Genomic DNA, 20,571 nt, shown 5'->3' on the forward strand with positions numbered 1-20,571 from the left:
ATTGCTTAACTAAGAGATTATACATAAAAATATGTTAAGTTTGAGAAAAATGGTAAAGCATACACAAATACACACATACACAATAATTCCTTATTCCACCTACCATAACAATATTGGCTTTAGTCAATAACATTCATGTATCCTGATAAGAACCAAAAGCTCATCGGAGCTTGGTACTGATTATTTCATGTAGAGCAATACTTACATATTTACAAAATTTTGTTCCTGCCTATTATGTAGGTATGTAGATTTGTAGGTACCTATATGTATTTAAATAAAATAGAATCAATGGAAAAATTTGAAAATACTAAAATTGTAATTGGTGAACAAAATGGAAGCCGGAAGGTCATTCCATATTCCATAGCTGTATTATAGCCTACGGGTACGGTACGGATTTGTATGGACTATATAGTCCGTAAAAAATGACTCCTCACGCGCCATTTTAACTCTATGGGTCAACCGTTATGTCAAAAGTATACCTTTTACACCTTTATAATAACGAAGTACTTTACTTACTACGTACTTTTGACATAAAATTTGACACTAAAAGTTAAAATGGCGCGTGAGGAGTTGAATTGTACGCGTTGGGAGTTTTGAAAACGTGAAAACGATACAGCTATGGAATATGTAATATAGAATATGGAATGACCTTCCGGCTTCCATTTTCCTCGCCAATTACAATAATGGGACCTTCAAACGAAGAGTATCTTCTATCTTCTAGGCAGTTGCGCTCTACATTAGGCTGCAATTCACCTGTTATTTGATGAGATTGCAGTTAAAATGTCTATTTAGTTAAAAAATATTTAATAAAACAGTTCCATCATTTCTAAGAATTTACCTACATTTCGTACAATATTTAGAGCCATTTGACCGAATGGAAATTTTTGTGGTTTCAGTAGAATCACTTTCTGTTGGCTCCAACTTTCAACAATCGTTTAACTAACATCAGGAACTGAAATCGGTCCAATAGAACCCAATATACAGCGTGATCTGACATTTACTGGGTACTAGGTACGTTTATATATAGGTACTTAACTAATATTAAATTAAACTGTTAAGCTATTCTAAAGTTATGAGCAAACAAAGAAACTTAAATGCTATTATTAAAAATGGATAAATGTTTCGGTCTGCTAATTTTTCAACGCTACCTGTTTTACCGATTTTGAAGAAATTTAGTACAGAGATAGCTTGCATCCCGGAGAAGGACATGGTTTTTTGTCCCGGAAAACCAAAGAGTTCCCATGGGATTCTTAAAAATTCTAAAGCCCACACCAAAGAAGTAGCGAGCATCATCTATTTAGTAGAAACGTATATAGACTGCTTTTCATGCCGGAAAAACAAAGTTCGCACGGAATTTTAATATGTAAACCAAAACTTACATGGGCTTACGGTCGAGTACATCATCTAGTATATAATAAACTTATATTTTAGCATAAATCATAGCATTCCTGCATAGTCAATAAAAAATATAATCACCTGTCCTTGAATCACAGTTTCATCGTGGTCGACATTGGCGCCAACCAATTTACAGTACAATTCTGATCCCTCATCACCACAAGTCGCTGAAGCAGTTATCTTCTTTCCAAGCGCTAAGTTAAAGTACGGGGGTGTCAATATTTCTGCGCACGCGACGCTTGTATACAAGAGGAGTAGCGCGACAACATGCGCCATGGTACGCGCGCGCCTGCTCGCCGCAGAATGAACTATGGAGTTGAATGTAGAGATAGCTTGCGTCGGTTTCGGGAAGGGTGGTAGAGATTATTTTTTTAATCGAATTCAGAGAAAGATACACACGCGCCCACTGCCGCCGACCTGTTTGTATGTGTAGGCAATTATCTCTCCGTCCAGATCCTTGCCTTTCTGAATTGTTTTTTATAAATTGTAGGCACGATTCAATAATATCTACTTATAGACATGTTTGACAATAGTGATAAGTACCGTTCAAATAAATTTTTGACCGTAATTCTTAGATAACAAAAAATTACTTTAATAATGTACTTTAAAGAAGAGACAAAAAATAGACAAATATAGATTTAATATTTTCATTTTACTGTTTATTGAAAAAACTAGCTGTCTATTCATTTATATTCATCTATAATTTATATAAAGTTTATAACTATATGAACTTAATAAAAAGTGTTTCGTAGTTGTATAAATGTGGTACAAATAATCAAAATAAAAGACTCGTTGAGGATTTGTTTCATCGGATTGGCTCTGTTACAGTATTTCTGACTGCATACGCATACATGGTACCGAGCAAAAAGAGAAATTGCTCGACTGAATGGTGTGATTGATGTGTGAGGGCTAAATACACAGCCATCGTTTACGTGCTTCAGTAGATATTCCATGCTCGCGAAACGTTTCGATGCATAACTCTTTCCCCTAGTAGGTATTATCGTCCTACAACCCCTCTCATTATATTCTATACCCACATCTAGAAATCTTTTGAAACAGCCTTTCATGTACTGCGGACCATATGCTATTTTTTTAATTTCCCTCACTTTTTCATTGCGAATGCATTTTATCTTGAATAAATGTTTTCGTCTGCCGTGGCTTCTGTCACTTCCTTCAAAGGTATTGTAACAGTAGGCCGACGGAATTCCAGATTCATTGAGACCGCATCTGTAGCAATATGAAATTGTCATATTATTCTTGTTTTTCATTGCAGTGGTTGCCGAAGTGTTTGAAGTGATTGTAGAGTTTTGTAGGGCACTCAAAGGGATCAAAGTATTTGGAAGTGTCGGGGTGTTCATAATACTTGAAGAGGATGAAGGGGTTGGATTGTTGGGACGCCTTGCAGTGATCAGCGTGATCCCATGATGTGAAGAGTTTCTTTCAACGTTTTTTAATGTTACATTAGTTTTAGTTGTGGCTGATTTTCCTGTTTCTACAATTGTATTTTTTTAAAGTGAATGTTTATTAATCAATGAATTCGTTTGAGTCCACTACAAACAATTAGCTTATTGCGTTAATTTATTATTATAAACAACTTATAAACTTACCTAACTTTCGTGGCAGCGTTTTTCTTGGAAAATATGTTGGCCAAGTCTTTCTAGGCTTGCTTGAAGAAGTTTCTATAATTGGTCTAAATAAGAAAAAAGGCTCGACAGAAACAAAAGGAATGGAATCATAAATATTATTAAGTCCGGGCAAAGCATCAGTTCGTTTTCGGTACGTTTCGCTCGTATTTAAAAAAGATCCTTGTAAAGTATGGTAGAAATCTTCCTTTGCGGCATCTATTTCATTCAAGCTGTTTATTAAAGTGAATTTTATAGTAGTTTTAACATTTGTAAATTCAAAATCATATAAATCTTCTGTGAATAATTCTACGTTATTTTCTTGCGTGACGTATTCATAACGATTTTTTAGTCGAGATAAAAGTGAACATGAATTGTTTTTAATTATGCTGATAACTATCAACATAGTGGAAATTATGTGCATGTTTTAAGCGATAAATATGAAAAATATATAAAAATCTGAAACTAAACAAAAATTTTTTTTCGACCATGTTTTGATCATGGTCTTGACAATTCCACAAAGTCAAAATAGCAACAGAACATGAGACGCAGACCTACTTGTCGTACCTGTCTTAATATTGCTTGATTGTCGCTTGACACCTTGACACTCCCGGAGCTATGTCCGGAGCACTCTGATTTGTTGACATTTTTTTATATAAACTAATATTAGCCATTCTTACCATTTGCTAAAATGCGATGAAGATGCAATGTTGCAGCAAAAACTATCATTTAAACAATCAACATGATCAACCCATCACCGACTCACTACAGAGCATAAGTCTACCACGCTGGCCAAGTGCAGATTGGCGGACTTCACACACCTTTGAAAACATTATTGAGAACTCTCCGGCATGCAGGTTACCTCACAATGTTTTCCTTCACCGTTACTAGTACATAACTAGTTAGAGGTGCGTGTCCGAGATCGAGCCCACAACCTTCGATTAGGCGGACGTCCTAACTAATCACTTAACACAGCTTCACCTTAGCCAATCACGATAATTGAAATGAGATCTGAGAATTTGATGAAATGAAATGAAAATGAAAATGATAATCACAACTTTCGTGCTAGGGACAAAATATATACGTATATATGAAATTAACAATCAAAGGTACCAATTCTCCTAATTCTATATCGATGCAATCAACGCAATATTTCATTGTCTTAGATGAATAGCATATCTCTATGTTTCATATAAATAAGTATTATCCGCGGAATGAATGTTAATATAGCGTACTCTCTATATAATCAATCCCTTACAAAAATAGAGAGAGGGCTTTACTAACTTTATTCTACGTATAAATTAGTATAGTGTTCTCTCTCTCTGTTACGTATCCATACAAATGATAGAGCTAAACAGAGAGAGCGCTAAATTAACTTCATTCCGTGGATAGTTATTACTTGCTAAATCCATGATATAACACCTTATCAATAACAGCTGTCAATATGGTCCAAATTCCACCACCAGACATTACTTATTTTCTGAGAAACAAAATGTGTGGGATACAATGTGTATTAACGTACTCATTTTGCTAGCTTTTATCGACGGCCCAATAAAGATATCAGCTGTTAAAGCATCACAAAAGAACGAGTAGAAAAGTGCGGTACCACTATCCATTTCGGTGATCCATATGGATATTAATCGATTGTTACTTGTTAGTGATGGTGAAGGAGGTCCATTCGTCCAAGCAAAGATGTTCACTCATAAATAAGTTAATTTTCATATTTATTAACTTGATAAATAATAATTTATAAAGAATATTGATAAGTGTGGCCAGCTTCTTCATATTTATATTCTTTAGGGCTTTTATTTTCATTTATACTATCAACGCTGCTTTGCCTTTGAAGAGATTTTAAGTCCGAACAATTCCTGTTCCTTTTAAGGCCTACTTTAGAAGTTTCCTGTTTGTTGTATGTTTGATCATCGTCCTCCTTTTGGTTAGCTCCATCTTTTTTCCCAACGATTATTTTTTTCGTATCCATGGCTTGTAATACTTCATCATCACTTTCTGTAGTACTGATGGTAATAACTGGTATTACCGATCCAACTGAATCTGTTTGCTTAGAAAAGTTACTAGATTTTGAATCTTGCTTTATAATGTTTTCTGTGTTACTATTTATATCTTCATCAACATTAGTTTTATTAAACTTTTCTATACTAGCATTTTTGTGTACACTATTTATATCAGATTTTTCAGATTTTACACAATGCTTATTGTCTTCATATTTACGCTTTGAATTATTTACATTTTTAAACTCTACATTTGATTTTCTCTTATATTCCGGAATTTTAGAAATGGTGATATTTTTTATATTCAAAACTTCTTTTGGAAGAGATTCATGAAAATCAGTATCGGTTTCTTCATCTATGTTATGTGATACTGTAAGATCGTGAATGTTATCTCCATTAAATTTTCGATCTAACATTGTGCCAACAATTTTAACCAGTATTCCACCTGCAATCATAAAATGATCTTTCATGTATAATCCATATCTTATTTTATACTTACTGATTCCGATACACTATTTGGTCATACTTTTCTTTTTTACAGTTTTAGATTCCTTATTTTCGTCTATTGTAGTTTTCCGATCATCAGAATCTATAGATTTGCTAATGGGTAAGGATGGCAACGCTTTTTTCCACCTGGCAAATGGTGTATTATCTATAGATGATGAACCACCTCGTCTTCGCGTATCTGCCAATTGAAACATTTTTCTTCTCTCTTCCGTCCGTTCTCTTCTCAGTTGTATCTTAAACAAAAAAAACATTACAACAGTGACTTTCTAAAATAATCGTAGAAATCCAAGATTAACAAATGAATACAAATTCAACGTACAGCGTACCTTAACAAATGAGCAAAAATTCTCACCTTTAAATCATTATTCGCCTCTCTTAGTGAGTTTGTTAATGAAGTTAAATAATATATTATAAGTATTAATAATACAAGTAGTGGTATTACTATTGCCGGAGACGTAATATACTCCAAGGTAAAATTAAGACGATCAGGAAGGACTTTGTAAATATTGTTTGTTAATATTTTATAAATTTTATCATATTCTGAAAATGGTCCACAATGCCATGACGGTGTGACCCAAACGATTGTGTACCCAACTGGCAAGACACATAGAAATAACATTGTCAACAATAATGCCAAATAAAAATTATTGCTTTTGGACACTCTAAATACAACTTCATGAGGCACGTTGCAAGTCATCACTGCCCAAGATCGAAGATACATCATTATCATCAATTTAAATACGTTTAAAACAACGAGTCCGGGAGAAAAAAACATTCCCATCCAAACCATTCCCTGGTTATTAATGAGGTGTAATATATTTTCAGCTATTTTAAAGTCTCCATACTCTGGGAACTTCTTTTCTAGGTCCCAACACCAACATTTATTCATGTACCTCACAAATAAAGCTCGAAAAAAATCCATAAATAACGTACCCAATAAAACAAATACCTGGAAAAAATTATGTGTTGTTTTACTTTATAAAATATTATTACACATTAAATCAATGGATAGAAAATCGGATAGACGTACAAGATCCATCATTGTTAATTTTACCAATTCTTGGCCAAACATAGTTTCCCAACATAGTTTAAGTAGCTTTTTCCTGGTAGCTTTCGTTAAGTTGTACATTTTTCTTTTATATGCGTCTTGATATACAGTATCCCGGAAAGTAACGTTTGTTTGATTTGAATTCAAATCTTTTAAATCAACTTGTACAGTTTTGCATTGCTTTAAATAGCATCTTGCAAGCACAATTTTACAGTTGGAAATATAAAATGTTTGTGTTATATTTTTATCGCCGCAAGTTATAGAACAGTTAAATGATACATCTGGACAAATAGTTACTCCTTCTAAAAATTTGTCTGTATAGGTAGATGTTGTTTCACTTATTTCTTCAAAAGGCGTACTAGTAAAGCTTAATTCAGACGTAAAGTCAATCGAATTTATGGGATTTGTTTGTGTTACTGACGTGTCATCTGAATATTTACCAGCTGTGCTTGATTCGATTGAACCCAGTTCATTGTTAGTAACGGATATTGGTTCGGTGTAAGAAGTTGAAGGTAAATCGCTATTCATCGTAAAAGAGCTGACATCTGAATCGAAGGAGCTTACAGTTAACATTTGATCCGTTATAGAAGTAGAATAATCTGTACTGGATTCTGTGCTGGATTGCTGATGTTTTGTTATTTCTGAGTTTATGTTTATAGGAGAGGGAGGATTTGACGTATAATATTTTAATGTAAAATTCGTATCGCTCTCTGATTTGGATTCTGAGTTAGTTGATAAGAATATGTCATAATTAATATCGTATGATTCACCATCGTTTATATCGGTTGTAGCATCAATATAATCTTCCTTTGCCGATAATTTGCTTATGTTTTTAATTTTTTCAATTTCTTTTAAAAACGCTTCATCTGTATTATTCATTTTTAAAGTTTCAGGTCTTGATTCATACATCAGATTTCTTTTTTTGTTGCTTTTTTTTGTTTCCAAATTTGTAAACACAGTGCCTACAGATTTACTTGTATCACTTACAGGCGATGGCTGACCATTACTTATTGAAAAAAAAGTATTTTGAGTCAGTTGTATTGGCATCATGAACATTTCGCATGGTAAGCAAGGAACAGCTATTTCTAAACATGATACAGGTAAACTTTTAACTAAAGAATCCTTTATGCTATGAGGTGTAATATCAGAAAAGTTAGTAGCATTCATTTTTAATTCCGGCTGTAATGAAACTAGATCTTTACTCATGCCTTCGATTTTACTGAACAAAGCGAATATTAACGAATATAAGTTCAGTAAATTTAATAACATTATTCTGAAAAAAAGGTTTTATAAAATCTTATGATTTGTTATCTATACGAATATTATAAAAAATTTGAATTTTTTTAGCTTTTCAGTTTGTACGGGAATAATCTCCTCAATCAAGGATCGGATTCTGAAAATTCTTTCATTGATAAACTGATACTCCATGATTCCCGAACGCTATAAGCTATAAATTATATCGCGTGGACGAAGAAGACATAAAAAAGAAAACCACTGACTCACTGACTGATTCATCAATGCCTAGCCCTTGAAATTATAAAGCTAAAATTTTCGCGCTATTTTGAAGATAAGAAATAAGGCTAGATTTTTCGAAATCCCCACGGGGGCGAGGTCGCAAGAGGTCACTAGTCTTATATAAAACTTACCTAGCAAGTTGCAATCTTAGTTGCTTTCTTGGATGATAATGTTCTAGGAATCCCAGAAGTTCAAAGAAAACAGGAAATGTTATTGAAATCACGGTTACCACAATGGTTGTTTCATTCTCGCGCCACCAGCTTCTAATTTTAGGACTATCATCGGATCGAGATACGACAGTGACTACTGCATATGCCGATACGACAAGTAAAATTATTACACAGACGTTAACGACGGCTCGCAAAGAAATAATACGCCAACTGAAAAAGATATTTTCTCAGTAACAAAATACACTATGTTAAGATCTGAAACATTCGTAAGTTTAAAAATTGAATATAGAAGTATGTATCTCACTTTCTTAAGTTTTTCTTCTTCTCTGCTTCTTCCAACAATGCTTCTTTAAACCCCAAAATTACAGATGCTATGCGATTATGTGCTGTTTCAGCATTTCCGATCATAAAGTCCCAGCCAGTAAAAAGTTTCCATGAAAATATACATTCATCTTCTTTTTCGGAAAGTTTCGACATTCGTGAATTTTCTGCCATCCTATGGATTATTAATATTGTTAAAGGATGTTAAACCGCTTTTATTTGATAAACAAAATCAAAACTACATGTTATTGGTAAAACGTGCGTGCCTACGGACATCAATGATCAAAAGGATTGAAGTGAGAACAGTGACCCCATCAAATCCTAAAATAACTTACTTCCTTAGAATTGCGACGAAGCTATAAATATATACGACTAGTCCTGTTAGAAAGTACGCTAGAGGCATTCTGTACTCCGGCCGTTCAACGTTGCTGTAATACCCGTAGAAAATAGCAGAGTATTTGAGGGTGCCCTCGAACTCCCAAAGAGTTAAAAGATTCGTAGCGTTTCGCCGTTCATCTTCCATTATTATTTTTCTTTCGCCGTCTTGCGAAGGATTTTCTGTCAGGTACTATAATAATAATTTTTATGCAGTTCATGTCATTTCAATACATAAAATAGCAAAATAAAAAACTTTTATCTATAATACAAAAAGTAAAAGCTGACTGACTGACTGATCTATCAACGCACACCTCAAACTACTGGACGGATCGGGCTAAAATTTGGCATGCAGGAAGCTATTATGACGTAGACATTTACTAAGAAAGGATTTTTGAAAATTCAACCCCTAAGGGCTAAACAGGGGTTTGAAATTTGTGTAGTCTACGCAGATGAAGTAGCGGAGATTAGCTAGTCTTTCATAATATAAATAAATACTTATTGAGTTGTGCAAAAACGCTCAAAGCCAAATTTTGCATAAATGTACCTAATAGTCGCATGTGAAATAATTTAATAATGATTGACTGAACTTTTAGGTACAAGTAATATGTATGTAGATTATTGCGAATTTTTACCTCAGGAATAATGACGAACACAAGAAGTATGAATCCAATAACCAAGTTGACCCAAAATAGCCATCTTAGGAAAGTAAAATATGAAGCCACGACAGAGCCAAAGTGAGATTCGATTTCTTTGATTCGTAACTCCCAGGGTATTAGCAAATTGGAGGTGTTGGCTGCTTCTCGTTTTAGTTGTTGCCATTTCTAAAAAAAGAGCTTTAGTTTTAGTCTGTATTACTTTCAAGAGCTGATACTTGACAGACTACCAGAGATCACCAAAACACAATATGACTACATAAAAATAAATCTTTAAGCTCGGTGTCATTTGTTTTAGAATATAATATGTACATAATATATACTAATAGCTACAATAGGTAAATGTTTAAAGTCATTCTTAACTTACCGTTGCTAAGAGAATATTGAACCTTGCGTAAATGTCTCTTGTACTTTTAGATTGAGCAAGTCTTTCCTGCAATTGTCCTTCATGTCGTTTAATGTAGCCTTTAGCCTTAAAAAATATAAAAGCAGAAGTCATAATTAGATGCTTATCCGTAAAGAGGTGCCGCAACGATCAAGCGGCTTGACTTGGGCTTGACGTAAAGCACGTAGATTTTTGCTTGAGTCAAGCATTTAAGTACGTGCTTGACGCGTGATTTATGCGGTTTTAAATTTTTTTTGCTTGACGCGACGTGTGGCGTCGTCGTTCGGATCTTGTTCGGATTCTATTACCTGATGTACAATTTTCAATTTTCTTCTCATTCCAAGTGGTTGCTGCTTTACAGATCCTAGAACTTCTTTATGAAGATGAATGTTTTCAAATATTTGTTCTTGGGTCACTATTGGCTGATCATCAATAGATATTGCCGTGCTGCAATAAACATGTGTCATTTTTAATATTAGGTACTGAGTCATCTATTTCTTTCTTTTTCTCTTTCAGTAGAAGTATTTCTTTTTAGTAGGTATACTTTCTACTTCACTATTTAAATATTCATACCATTTCATATATTATTGTATGCAATATGACTATTATTTATAGTCCGTACCAAATGACTCCTCACAAGTCACGCGGCATGTTAACTCTATGGGTCAGCTGCCATATCAAAAGTACGGTTTACCTTTAAAATAAGGACTAAAATCGTACTTTTGACATGAAGTTTGATTTGTAGCAGCGGATTTATGCGAAGTTGGTGTATGGTTTTCTGATATACTTAAATTATAAAACTAGAAGCCGATCAAGTAAGCATAACCTACTAGAAAAATCAGGAAGATGATAGAAAGGGGAAGTAGAGAAAGGGGAAAAGTCGTACTCACTCGCCGGAACTAGTAGTGAAGACAGAGGAACGTCGCCTAGGGCGCGTCTCGTCGGCTAAGAACGGGGAAGAAGGTCTTCTGGTGCGGCCTTTACGCGAGCGCCGAACGCTTGCCCGACGCTGACGTAGCACAGCACTGAGACTAGCAGAGTAATCTTCGTCTTCAGAACCATCTGGTATTTAATAACATGGATGATTTCTACTTAGTTACTAACGACTATTCTTACTTCATAGATGAATATCATACATACATCACAAGATAAAATGATAGTGGTTCACATACATAAATAATAATAATTAATTCATTGTTAAAATTAAATGTTATAGTCACGTTATTAATTAAAATAAACGTTAATTAATTTATATTTTTAGATTTTATATAATTAGATTTTGTCCGCTAAAAAAAAAACTAAATTAACATTTAGTTTTTTTAACCACGTGGGAACTCTTTGATTTTAATGTATAAAAAGTAGCTATAGTACTTAATGCGTAAGTCACTAAATTCAAATCAAATTTATCTACCTACCTACCTAATTCCTATTAAGATTGTGTAAACCAGACATAGTAGAAACTAGACATATTAACGCTCGAGTAATGACTGGCACAAACCTCCTGTGGACGGGGAAAACTTGACTTCATTGTTAGTAGGTATTTCAGAAGGCAAGTGGAAGAGGTTGACTCCAGAAGACGCCATACTGCCAGGATCTGCCCACGTCACTGACAAACGGTCCACGGACGGCTGTGGCGAGGACGGCGCCTTGTCATAGGAACCCTTTCAAACATATGACTGCGAATGTTATCCTGGCGCTTACATTACTTTGAGTTCGAGTGGTGGAAGCGCTGGGGTAATTCATACTTTAAGTTTTGTGTAATGTGATTTATATCGCACAATAATTATGTAAACCAATATTTTTTTTTCTTTCGGCCTTTCAAAAATTTGTTGCAAGTAAATCTCTATAAAAAGTTCTAGAACATAAACTGGAGAAGAGGTTGAAAGGTTTTAAATTTGACTCTTTGCTTTATTCTTCTTCATTTCTTTGATTTGTTTAATTTTATCAAATAAATAGGAAATTCTATAGCCACACCGATTTTCAAAAAATCCACGTGAGCGAAGCCGTGGCGGGTCAGCTAATAGGTAAATTAATAAAAGAAATCGTTACATAGACACAAACCTAAAAGTTGGACCTAGAGTCTAGGCACTAAGCAATTTAACTAAAGTGATGGTCGCTAAACAAAGGCGTGCCATAATTTGATTCCATTTCATGTTTTCAATGCATCGGCAAGGTGATGATTTAGCACTTAGCGCTTGTTATGTTCAATTAAAATTCCATTTTCATATTGTTTGCCACAGTTAATGCCACTTGCTAGTCTGAAGGACAACAATAACTTAATTGGATTACTGACAAGGAGCTTGCACCCTGGCTTGACATTTATGAAAGTCGTAGCTTAGTAGGTACCTATGCGTTTACGTAATAGAATTAATCTACATGCAAAATTTCAAGTTACTAGGCCCTGCATCAGTGGTCAAAGCTGTATGTGAACTATGTGAATAAGTCAAACAATTAAATCACCGTTTTAAGTTGTTAAAGCTGTATGTGAGCTATGTGAATAAGTCAAACAGTATTAACAAATAATATTATCCTTTTTAAGGTTCCGTACGTCCGAATGAAAACACAATAAAAATGGAACCCACTCGTGTGACTATTTGCCTGTCTGTCTCTCTGTTACAACCAACTTTTGAATACAGAGATCAATTTTGGGGATAAATTAGAAAATAAAATTATAAATTTTGCAAACTATACCGTGGGACATTGGTGGGACATATCAAAGTCGCAATTTTTTTATATAATTTTAATATGAATACTTTTTAAGTACTTATTTAAAAATTATATTATTATAATATGAAAATTGACCACGTCCCTGTCCCACATAGTAGATTTACTTACATCTAATTGATTGCCACTTTTAAAAATATCTTCTATTATAAATGTATATTTTACATCACTCGATATAAATACAGTTGCACATACCTGAAATAAAATAACTTAATATCTAGGTACCATATATAACTCACTATTTATCTCACTATTCTATAGAAGCAATAAAACAATCGGTAATAATATTACCTAGACCAATGAAATATGTAGAGAATACGAAATGTTATAAATTGCCGGACGTTTGATACTAGTCCTCGACCTGAGGCGAACCATCGGACTGTTGTGTATTGTGGATGAAAGCAGGGTCGGACTGAACAATTAATTAAACGATTTATGGCATCGTTCAGGTGTTTTGCGTAGTACCTTGCTTCAATACTGCATAATGTTAGGATCATTTCACACAAAATTATTTGAATTTGAACGGCTATACTTTCATTAAATTAGTATAATAAGCTTTTTTGTGTTTGCATATAAAGGTATTTGTACTAACGGTGATTGTTGTCCTCCTGAACAATTTTATAGCTTAGGTGTACTCCTATGCATTAAATTTTGTATGTGTGTAAAGGACATGCAGAGATCTGGATGTGAAAAATCAACTAAGCATCAGACAAATAGGCATAGTCTCTAAAAAAAACCAACATGACAAACAAACAAACAACTTGAGTCAGTAGATGAACGTTTTAGAATAAAAATAAAAAGACTTGTCCTTACTATAACTGATCAGTGATCATCAACGCACAGCCTAAACACGCGAGTTAGAAACTTGGACGCTAAACTTGAAATAAAAAAGTTTATTAAACAAAAAAGAACCCCGACTGCGCAGAAACCTGCAATTTTGATATTATATCTCCCCGGCTGAGATACTCTTTTGTATAATTAAGTTTTGCAGGCTTTTGGGTAAGTAGTTGGGTTTATTTTTAATTTCATAAATATTTATACTGGTTTACGGTAAGATGGTTTTATAAGGATGAATACGGAACCGTACCATAGGTGTGTCCGGACACGCACTTGACTTATTTGATTGGTTTTGAATTAGACGGATGCGGCACTGACTATTGTACTTAATTATGTTGTAATATTTTGTAAACCTAACTAGGTTTTATAAATATTAATTTAGATGTAAGTGTGACTCGAGCTTTATCATAAAAAATTAGGACTGCCCGTTGTTCGTTATTGTAAGGCGTGGAGGGAAATTTATTGTTCCACATCCATGTTACCTTTGTATGTATAACAAGATTTGTACAGAAGGTCGGCATTATAAAATAATAATTCATTTATGTCAAATACAGAAATACACATAGAAAAGTATTTTAGTGTAGAGTTAAGAGAGTGAGGCCATTTTTATTTGGAACCAGCTTTTGCCCGCGGCTTCGTTTGTGTGAGATAAATTATAGCCTACAGCACTCGGGGGCAATGTAGCTCTCTAGCTGTGTAGGGATTTTCAGAATTGGAGCATTAGCTGTTCCAGTTCATTCCACTACGCACTTTTCGTCGGAGTGCTGGAGTTTAATGAATCGTATTCCATTTCCATATTTATTTGCCCCACGACTACAAGCTGATATATCTACCGAGTCATCGACTACTTTTTATACATTTTGTTTTTAGAAGCATTCTTTTCAGTAGAACACAAACATTCATTGATAAAATAAAAGCGAAAAGCGGTAGGTACATCTTTGTTCAGATACAAACACACCCTGTAAAGTGCCGTGACAGAGAGCAGTCAGTCTTTGAGCGCCTTGAGCGCCAATGACATGACTGCTAATCGCCAATTCTGATTAGCCATTTGGATCAGGGCTGACCATGGTATAACAAGTAATTTAACATAGAAAGTTTTTTAATTAACTCATACTTAATATCAATAATTTATAATCGACAGATCTACAGTTCACTTTATGTATGCAGCATCAGAAATAATGAATTAAACTTGGAATTCACATCATTTTCTTATATATGCTAGGTCTTGCACCGTCTAAGTCCAACGGCTCTCTGCGACTCTTTTGATGTTGTCTGTCTACTTAGTGAGGAGTCAGCTGTAGGTAAACCTTTACAAAGAAATTCAATTTTGCAACGCCAAACAAGAAGGATTGGTTTTAGACCGTAGATTAATTTGACTTAATTATTCATTTCAATCCACGGAAACATCGGTTGGCAAGTCTGATCATAAACGGCTGGTTTTTAAATGTGTACACTTGTATACCTAACTTTCCATGCTTTTTTTCAAAATATATACTACAATTTTAAGCCCAGTTCTAAAGTTAATATCTCGAAAACTATGCAAATAGAAATATAAGAATAGCTTTTAACTGTTGGAGGCTATACCACACCTAATGGGTTACACGAAATCGGTGTGCGTAATTAAATCGTGAACTAAAAGGTACGCCAATTTCTATAAATTAGTAACACGAGACGCAGCCCTGTGCGTCAATTCCATTAACTAGCTCCACCTCCTCGTTTTATAGCACACCGCATAATAATTAAGAAGCAGTGATGTATATGTACTAGAGTCGTTGTTAAGAAGTGATTTTTACGAATAAAGGTCAAAGGTGGTCGATAATGGATTTATTATTATTCTATGCCTGAACACAGTTTCGCTCAATATAGTTATTATGGAACTAAGTCTCCGTTTCAGACATGTTCCTCTCAACAAATTTGCGTAAGTAGTTACATGATGAAAAAGTGTACTCTCCGAAATGCGATATGTGTAGCATAGATGAAGATACCCAACATTTGTTGAGCGAATGTGTCCGAAACACAGTCGTGCGTAGTCAAAGTCAAAGTCAAAGTCAAAGTCTGATTTATTCAAAATAGATAATAAATTACTCTTTTTGATAGTCAGATGTTGGATTTGTAAGATATAGTGGTGATAATTATTACGCAAACTTAAAACTAAAGCTACCTACGAGGGTTCCAAACGCGCTCAGGTCTGAGAAGAGCCCGCAATAAACTCAGCCGGGTATTCTTTTTATTATTACCTGTGGTGTCAGCTCCAACTTTGTGTCAACTGTAGACCGCTGTCGTGGCTCCAGTTTCAGTATCCCTTTCTCCTTACTCTAAACAATAAAAAAACTCGATCTCAGAAAGATGTTTCAAATTATGCCACATACATGTACGCTTCCTTAAAAATTGAAAAAAATCCGTTTATTCCAGGAAAATTACAAATAATGTATAGTTTAGTGCTACAAAATAATTTAAAATTAACAAGTTCATAAATTTTCAATAATGGGGTCTATTCTCTGAAGAATATAAACATTACTTAATCGTCGGGTCTTCAAGATCCCTGTGCCTAAAATTAAAACTTGTTTTGCTAGGCGTTTACAAGTGTCTTGTATGTCTTCACCACCTATCTCCCAGTGGCAAATTTGCAGTCTTGGCCGCCCTAGGCCCCAGGCACAGTCTTTGGCCCCAGGTCATTTAATAAGTAGTACTACCCGCCCCTTTCTCAATACCCATTACCTAATCATGGCCGTAGCCTGGAATTGATTGCTGATCGTCCGTCAAAGTGTTCCCACGGGTTTTTTAAAACCTGTATCCATGAGGATGAAATTGTGGTACAAACGTACAAAACAAGTGCGAGCGAAGCAAGCATGAAATTTTTGATGTTTTTACAAAAAAATACAAAAAAGAGCGAGTGAAGCGAGCGTGAATTTTAGATAAAAATGGTGAATTCTAGAACTAGTGTATTATGCGTTTCAAAAAATGAGTAAGTGTTATAATAATAGTTCGTAATATTTTTCTGGGCTTTAGGGATAGTTGCACGTTTAAACAAAACACGCTAAATGCACGAGCAACTGTTTTTAAGGCTCGCGCGTATCGCAAGTAATATTCTTCCAAATTCACTTATAAAAATTATAAACGCGTTAAAAATCTTACGTCAAATTATTCTATTTTTTTTTAAATTTAGGTCTCATTTGTTTAATCAGAATAGTAGGTATAATATTAAAAATCACGTCATGCATTGCCAAACACTTAGTATCATAGCAACCCCCTGCAGGACACCCTTAAAGTTTAATTTTTTTTAAGGGGACAATACGCAGAGAAACTTGCAGCTTTTATAAATTAACGAAGGTCTGGCACGCGTTGGCTCTCTCTATAATATACTTGGATCACATTGCCGTCTCTTCTACTCTTGTTTGTTTGACTCTTCTGCCTTATCACTGTATACACATGTAATATGAATGAAACATGTCTATGATACGCATTGATTACAAATTATAATACCAAGTACCTACTTATCTACCTTTTATAATAGAGAGTTTAAAAAGTAATTATTCTTAAAACTAATATCATAAAATAAATGATAGTTTATCAAGAGGGTCTTTGACTGTAGTAATAAAATGATGATGATAATGGGGCTAGAACTTATTAGAATTCTAGCCCCATAAACTACGGCTATACAAGACATCATTATATTTTACATTACTACGGTCCAATACCCGATTATTACATCGTACGTCCACGAATAGTTTAATTGTGAAAAATAACCTATTTTGATGAAATTTAAACCTTGGAGTTTTCTCACCATCCATGAAAAATATTTCTCATACTTACTAGCTAGAATATATAAAAATAATATTTTGTGTTTAAGCGAGTAGATAAACAGTAGGTGCGTTATTTAGGTACCTTAGCATCCATGGTATCTCCGAGCCGGCGCGACCACTATCAACCGTTGACAAGAACTGGGGTTATCCTACCTGTCGCGTGTACGACTACTCTACTGGGGAAATGTCCTAACGCAATTTATTGCAATTATAAAAAAATTGTACGAGTATCTATCACACTTATCACACTGATATTATAATGGCGAAAGTTTGTATGTCTGTGTGAAAAGCTAAGGAACAGGTTTGGGTGAGAATGGAGATAGATTATACCCTGGATTAACACAGACTATTTTATCACGGTAAATCATAGAGTTAAGATTTTGAAATCCTAAATCCACGTGGCTGAAGTCGCATCAACTAGACTAAAATAAAACAGGTTAATGTATGTTTATCTATAATTCTTTCATGCACTCAACTGCGGTAGCTATCTTAGCAGCCACAGAGCTACTCGTAGTTTATTTCCTTGAGAAAGGCTACTTTTATTCCGGAAAATAATATGTTTATCTCAAAGTGAAAGGGAAAGATTTGAAAAACTTGTAAAAGATGTAACAGATTTTGATATAAGTAGTTTTAGATACCTAAAAATAGGTAGGTTAATTACTATCCTAGTAACTAAGTATTTTCAGTGCAGCGTGCTAGCATGATGAATTTATACTTGGTTGAACCGTATTGCCGAAATTTGACACAGATAGGTATAGTAAGTAGCTGGTGTTCTAGAGTCGGATCTAGCACATTGCTATAAAATAGAAAAAATATTAGTTCCACAGGAAATCACAAATTTTACGTGGACGAAGTTGTAGGTAACTTCTATGCATAAAGACAAATATGTTACTGAATGCACACAAAAGTACGTCAGTAAATACGTTGCTTTTTGCTTTGTAATTTATAAAATTGCTTTTAAGTGAGTACTTTTTAATTGGAATGGTCAAATATTTCACATCGTAAGTATCGTCAATTGTTTAATATTTTAGGGGGTTATTTGTTTATCTTCATCATTATTACCTAAGATTTATGCCGTTAATGATTTTTTTCTTTTATTTGTAAAAAAACTAGCCACTCAAGTAGACAGATCAGTAAACCGAATGTAAATTTGAAGTCTTGACTTTAAAAAAAAAATGAGTTGTACAGCTTTTCCGCGTGGCACGCACTAATTAGAGAGAAAGACTGCGCAGAGGTGGGCTGTGAAAAGGGGTGAGACAACATAGGTCACTTTACACCTCTAAATATCTATACATAACTGTCTATAAACTTATCTACTTTAGCGAAGCTTACGCTCTATAAATGCACGGCGTAGATTGTTGCGACTTGCGATTGCCACTGTTGATCATGGCATTTTAAACCCTATATTTCATGGTATCTATTCTATTATTTTAATGCATACTACTACGTATATATGTATATATATATACATATATATGTATATATATATATATATGTAAATTGATTGAAAATATACCTATTAGTAATCACACCAAATAACCTATTGCCCACAAACCATTATATTATTATTAAATTATTAAACTCTCGCGACCATTTAATCATATTGTAATATTTTGTTAGTGTAGTACAATATATCTCAAAAATATCGTCAAAACACACTGAAATACATGCTTAATTTACGATTGCCTAATCCATAGTCTTTGTTTTGATTTTAAAGTATTGAGACTCTGGAGTACCTAAGGGCTTTTTGCTGGAAACCTGAAGATTGTTTAGGCCAATCACGATGTGTCAGCATCGGTTTTGATCGAGTAGGGGTGGTTTGGTTTGCATTCTTAAAATTAAGAATATTTTTAATTTAATGCATTTCGTGTTTGAGTTTTCATAAAAACGTATTTTAAATTAATGAATAATGTTGATTGAAAAAAAAATTAAAGAACAAAATATATATTTAAAACAGTTATATTAATAAAAAATATTATCAGTATAGATTGGGAATGTAATACTAAAGGCCAATGGAACTTATTTTACAGAAAAATGATTTTTAATTTTCAAATTAAAGGCGATTTAAACAATCCATTTCCCGGATACATAGTTAGGAGTTTGTTGAACCTTGTTATCTTAACTTTGCATAGTTTAACTAATTCTGGTGTACACAATCTCTGAACTAAAATGCTCCCTGCCAAAAAGGATAACAGATTTAGACCTGTCAATGTAGTTTGAGAGGTTGTAGTTTGAACTTTGATGTACACATCCGCGTACAACAAAATTAGCCACAGCTGCCTGGCTATAAAAATATACATAACTAGATGATGCCCGCAACTTCGTCCGCATGGATTTAGGTTTTTAAAAATCCCGTGGTAAAGGTTTTCCGGTATCAAAAGTAGCCTATGTCCTTCCCCGGGATGCAAGCTATCTTTGTACAAAATTTCATCAAAATCGGTTGAACGGATGAGCCTATAATATATTGTATAGGATGAGCCTTGTAATATTTATAATAGTATGGATAATATTTTATACACGTACAGGGTTGGAACGACAAAGTGTCCGTAGGCGTTTTTCTCGTTCCTAAATGAGATAAAAAAAAAATTAAACGTACCTACCTACTCGTCATCTAAACATTTATATTCAAAGAGATTATCATAATTTACTAGATGATGCCCCCGACTTCATCCGCGTGGACTTAGGCTTTTTAAAATCCCGTGAGCACTCATTGGTTTTCTGAGATAAAAAGTAGCCTATGTCCTTCCCCGGTATGCAAGCTATCTCTGTACCTTTCGTCAAAATCGGTTGAGCGGATGGGCCGTGAAAGGCTAGCAGACAGACAGACAGACACACTTTCTCATTTATAATATTAGTATGTATAATGCTGAAAGGAATAATATTTGCTTGAAAAAGTAGTTTTTTTTAGAATCTACCTACCAGTAAATGTAGTGAAAATCAAAATGGCAATAAAAGGCAAGAAACAAAATAACATTTAAAAAAAGTTTAGCCAATTTTTTTTGCAAACAATAACGTAGGTAGGTTCTCTAAATTTATCAAATATTTTGTTTATTAAGAATTAATAAATTAATCGCACACGGAACTAAAGAGTTTACGATGAGAGTTTACCAGCTATCGTTGTAGAGCGGTTTTGGTAGACACCTATGACAGTATTTATCATTTTGGTAAATTAACAGTATTTACCGATCAATATATCTTTACCCT

At 34.1% G+C, this 20,571-nt stretch overlaps 3 protein-coding genes across 4 annotated transcripts in view; all 3 read right to left on the minus strand.

The window, feature by feature from the left end:
* The window catches only part of LanA (laminin subunit alpha), a 45,005-nt gene extending 43,296 nt beyond the window's left edge, over positions 1-1,709 (minus strand). The window contains exon 1 of the mRNA XM_034983399.2: positions 1,477-1,709. Coding sequence (XP_034839290.1) covers positions 1,477-1,671 — 195 coding nt within the window. The 5' untranslated portion in view covers positions 1,672-1,709. The remainder of the gene's footprint in view (positions 1-1,476) is intronic.
* Positions 1,710-2,075: 366 nt separating this feature from the next.
* On the minus strand, positions 2,076-3,441 carry LOC138404524 (uncharacterized). The gene is made up of 2 exons (XM_069508760.1): positions 3,003-3,441; positions 2,076-2,887 (listed from the first exon to the last, which is right to left on the minus strand). Exons 1-2 carry the CDS (start codon positions 3,439-3,441, stop codon positions 2,127-2,129), a joined length of 1,200 nt encoding a protein of 399 aa, XP_069364861.1. The 3' UTR covers positions 2,076-2,126.
* A 1,317-nt stretch (positions 3,442-4,758) lies between these two features.
* LOC117995730 (transmembrane channel-like protein) lies at positions 4,759-19,921 on the minus strand. 2 transcript variants are annotated; one of them, XM_069508759.1, is made up of 15 exons: positions 19,891-19,921; positions 17,450-17,485; positions 15,802-15,879; positions 11,502-11,664; positions 10,894-11,065; positions 10,312-10,450; positions 9,986-10,090; positions 9,598-9,786; positions 8,923-9,155; positions 8,571-8,762; positions 8,228-8,476; positions 6,564-7,854; positions 5,886-6,482; positions 5,553-5,766; positions 4,759-5,471 (listed from the first exon to the last, which is right to left on the minus strand). In XM_069508759.1, the coding sequence occupies exons 2-15, from the start codon at positions 17,459-17,461 to the stop codon at positions 4,765-4,767; spliced, it is 4,341 nt and encodes a 1,446-aa protein (XP_069364860.1). In that variant the 5' UTR covers positions 17,462-17,485; positions 19,891-19,921; the 3' UTR covers positions 4,759-4,764. The 2 variants fall into 2 exon arrangements, with proteins under 2 accessions (XP_069364860.1, XP_034839613.1); XM_034983722.2 differs by lacking the exons at positions 15,802-15,879; positions 17,450-17,485; positions 19,891-19,921 and adding an exon at positions 13,019-13,073.
* Positions 19,922-20,571: the final 650 nt, after the last annotated feature.

This window comes from Maniola hyperantus, chromosome Z (genome assembly GCF_902806685.2).
Source record: "Maniola hyperantus chromosome Z, iAphHyp1.2, whole genome shotgun sequence".
In the NCBI taxonomy this organism is placed as follows: Eukaryota; Metazoa; Arthropoda; class Insecta; order Lepidoptera; family Nymphalidae; genus Maniola; species Maniola hyperantus.

Bases quoted from the DNA above. Each gene is read 5' to 3' on its own strand.
- LOC117995730 (XM_069508759.1), bottom strand. The intron at 10,091-10,311 runs GTAATAGAATCC...ATATTTTTTAAG, and splicing joins AATTGAAAATTGTACATCAG to GCTAAAGGCTACATTAAACG. The intron at 6,483-6,563 runs GTACGTCTATCC...AATTTTTTCCAG, and splicing joins AATTAACAATGATGGATCTT to GTATTTGTTTTATTGGGTAC.
- LOC138404524 (XM_069508760.1), bottom strand. From the start codon at position 3,441: ATGCACATAATTTCCACTATGTTGATAGTTATCAGCATAATTAAAAAC. The intron at 2,888-3,002 runs GTAAGTTTATAA...ATACAATTGTAG, and splicing joins AACGCTGCCACGAAAGTTAG to AAACAGGAAAATCAGCCACA.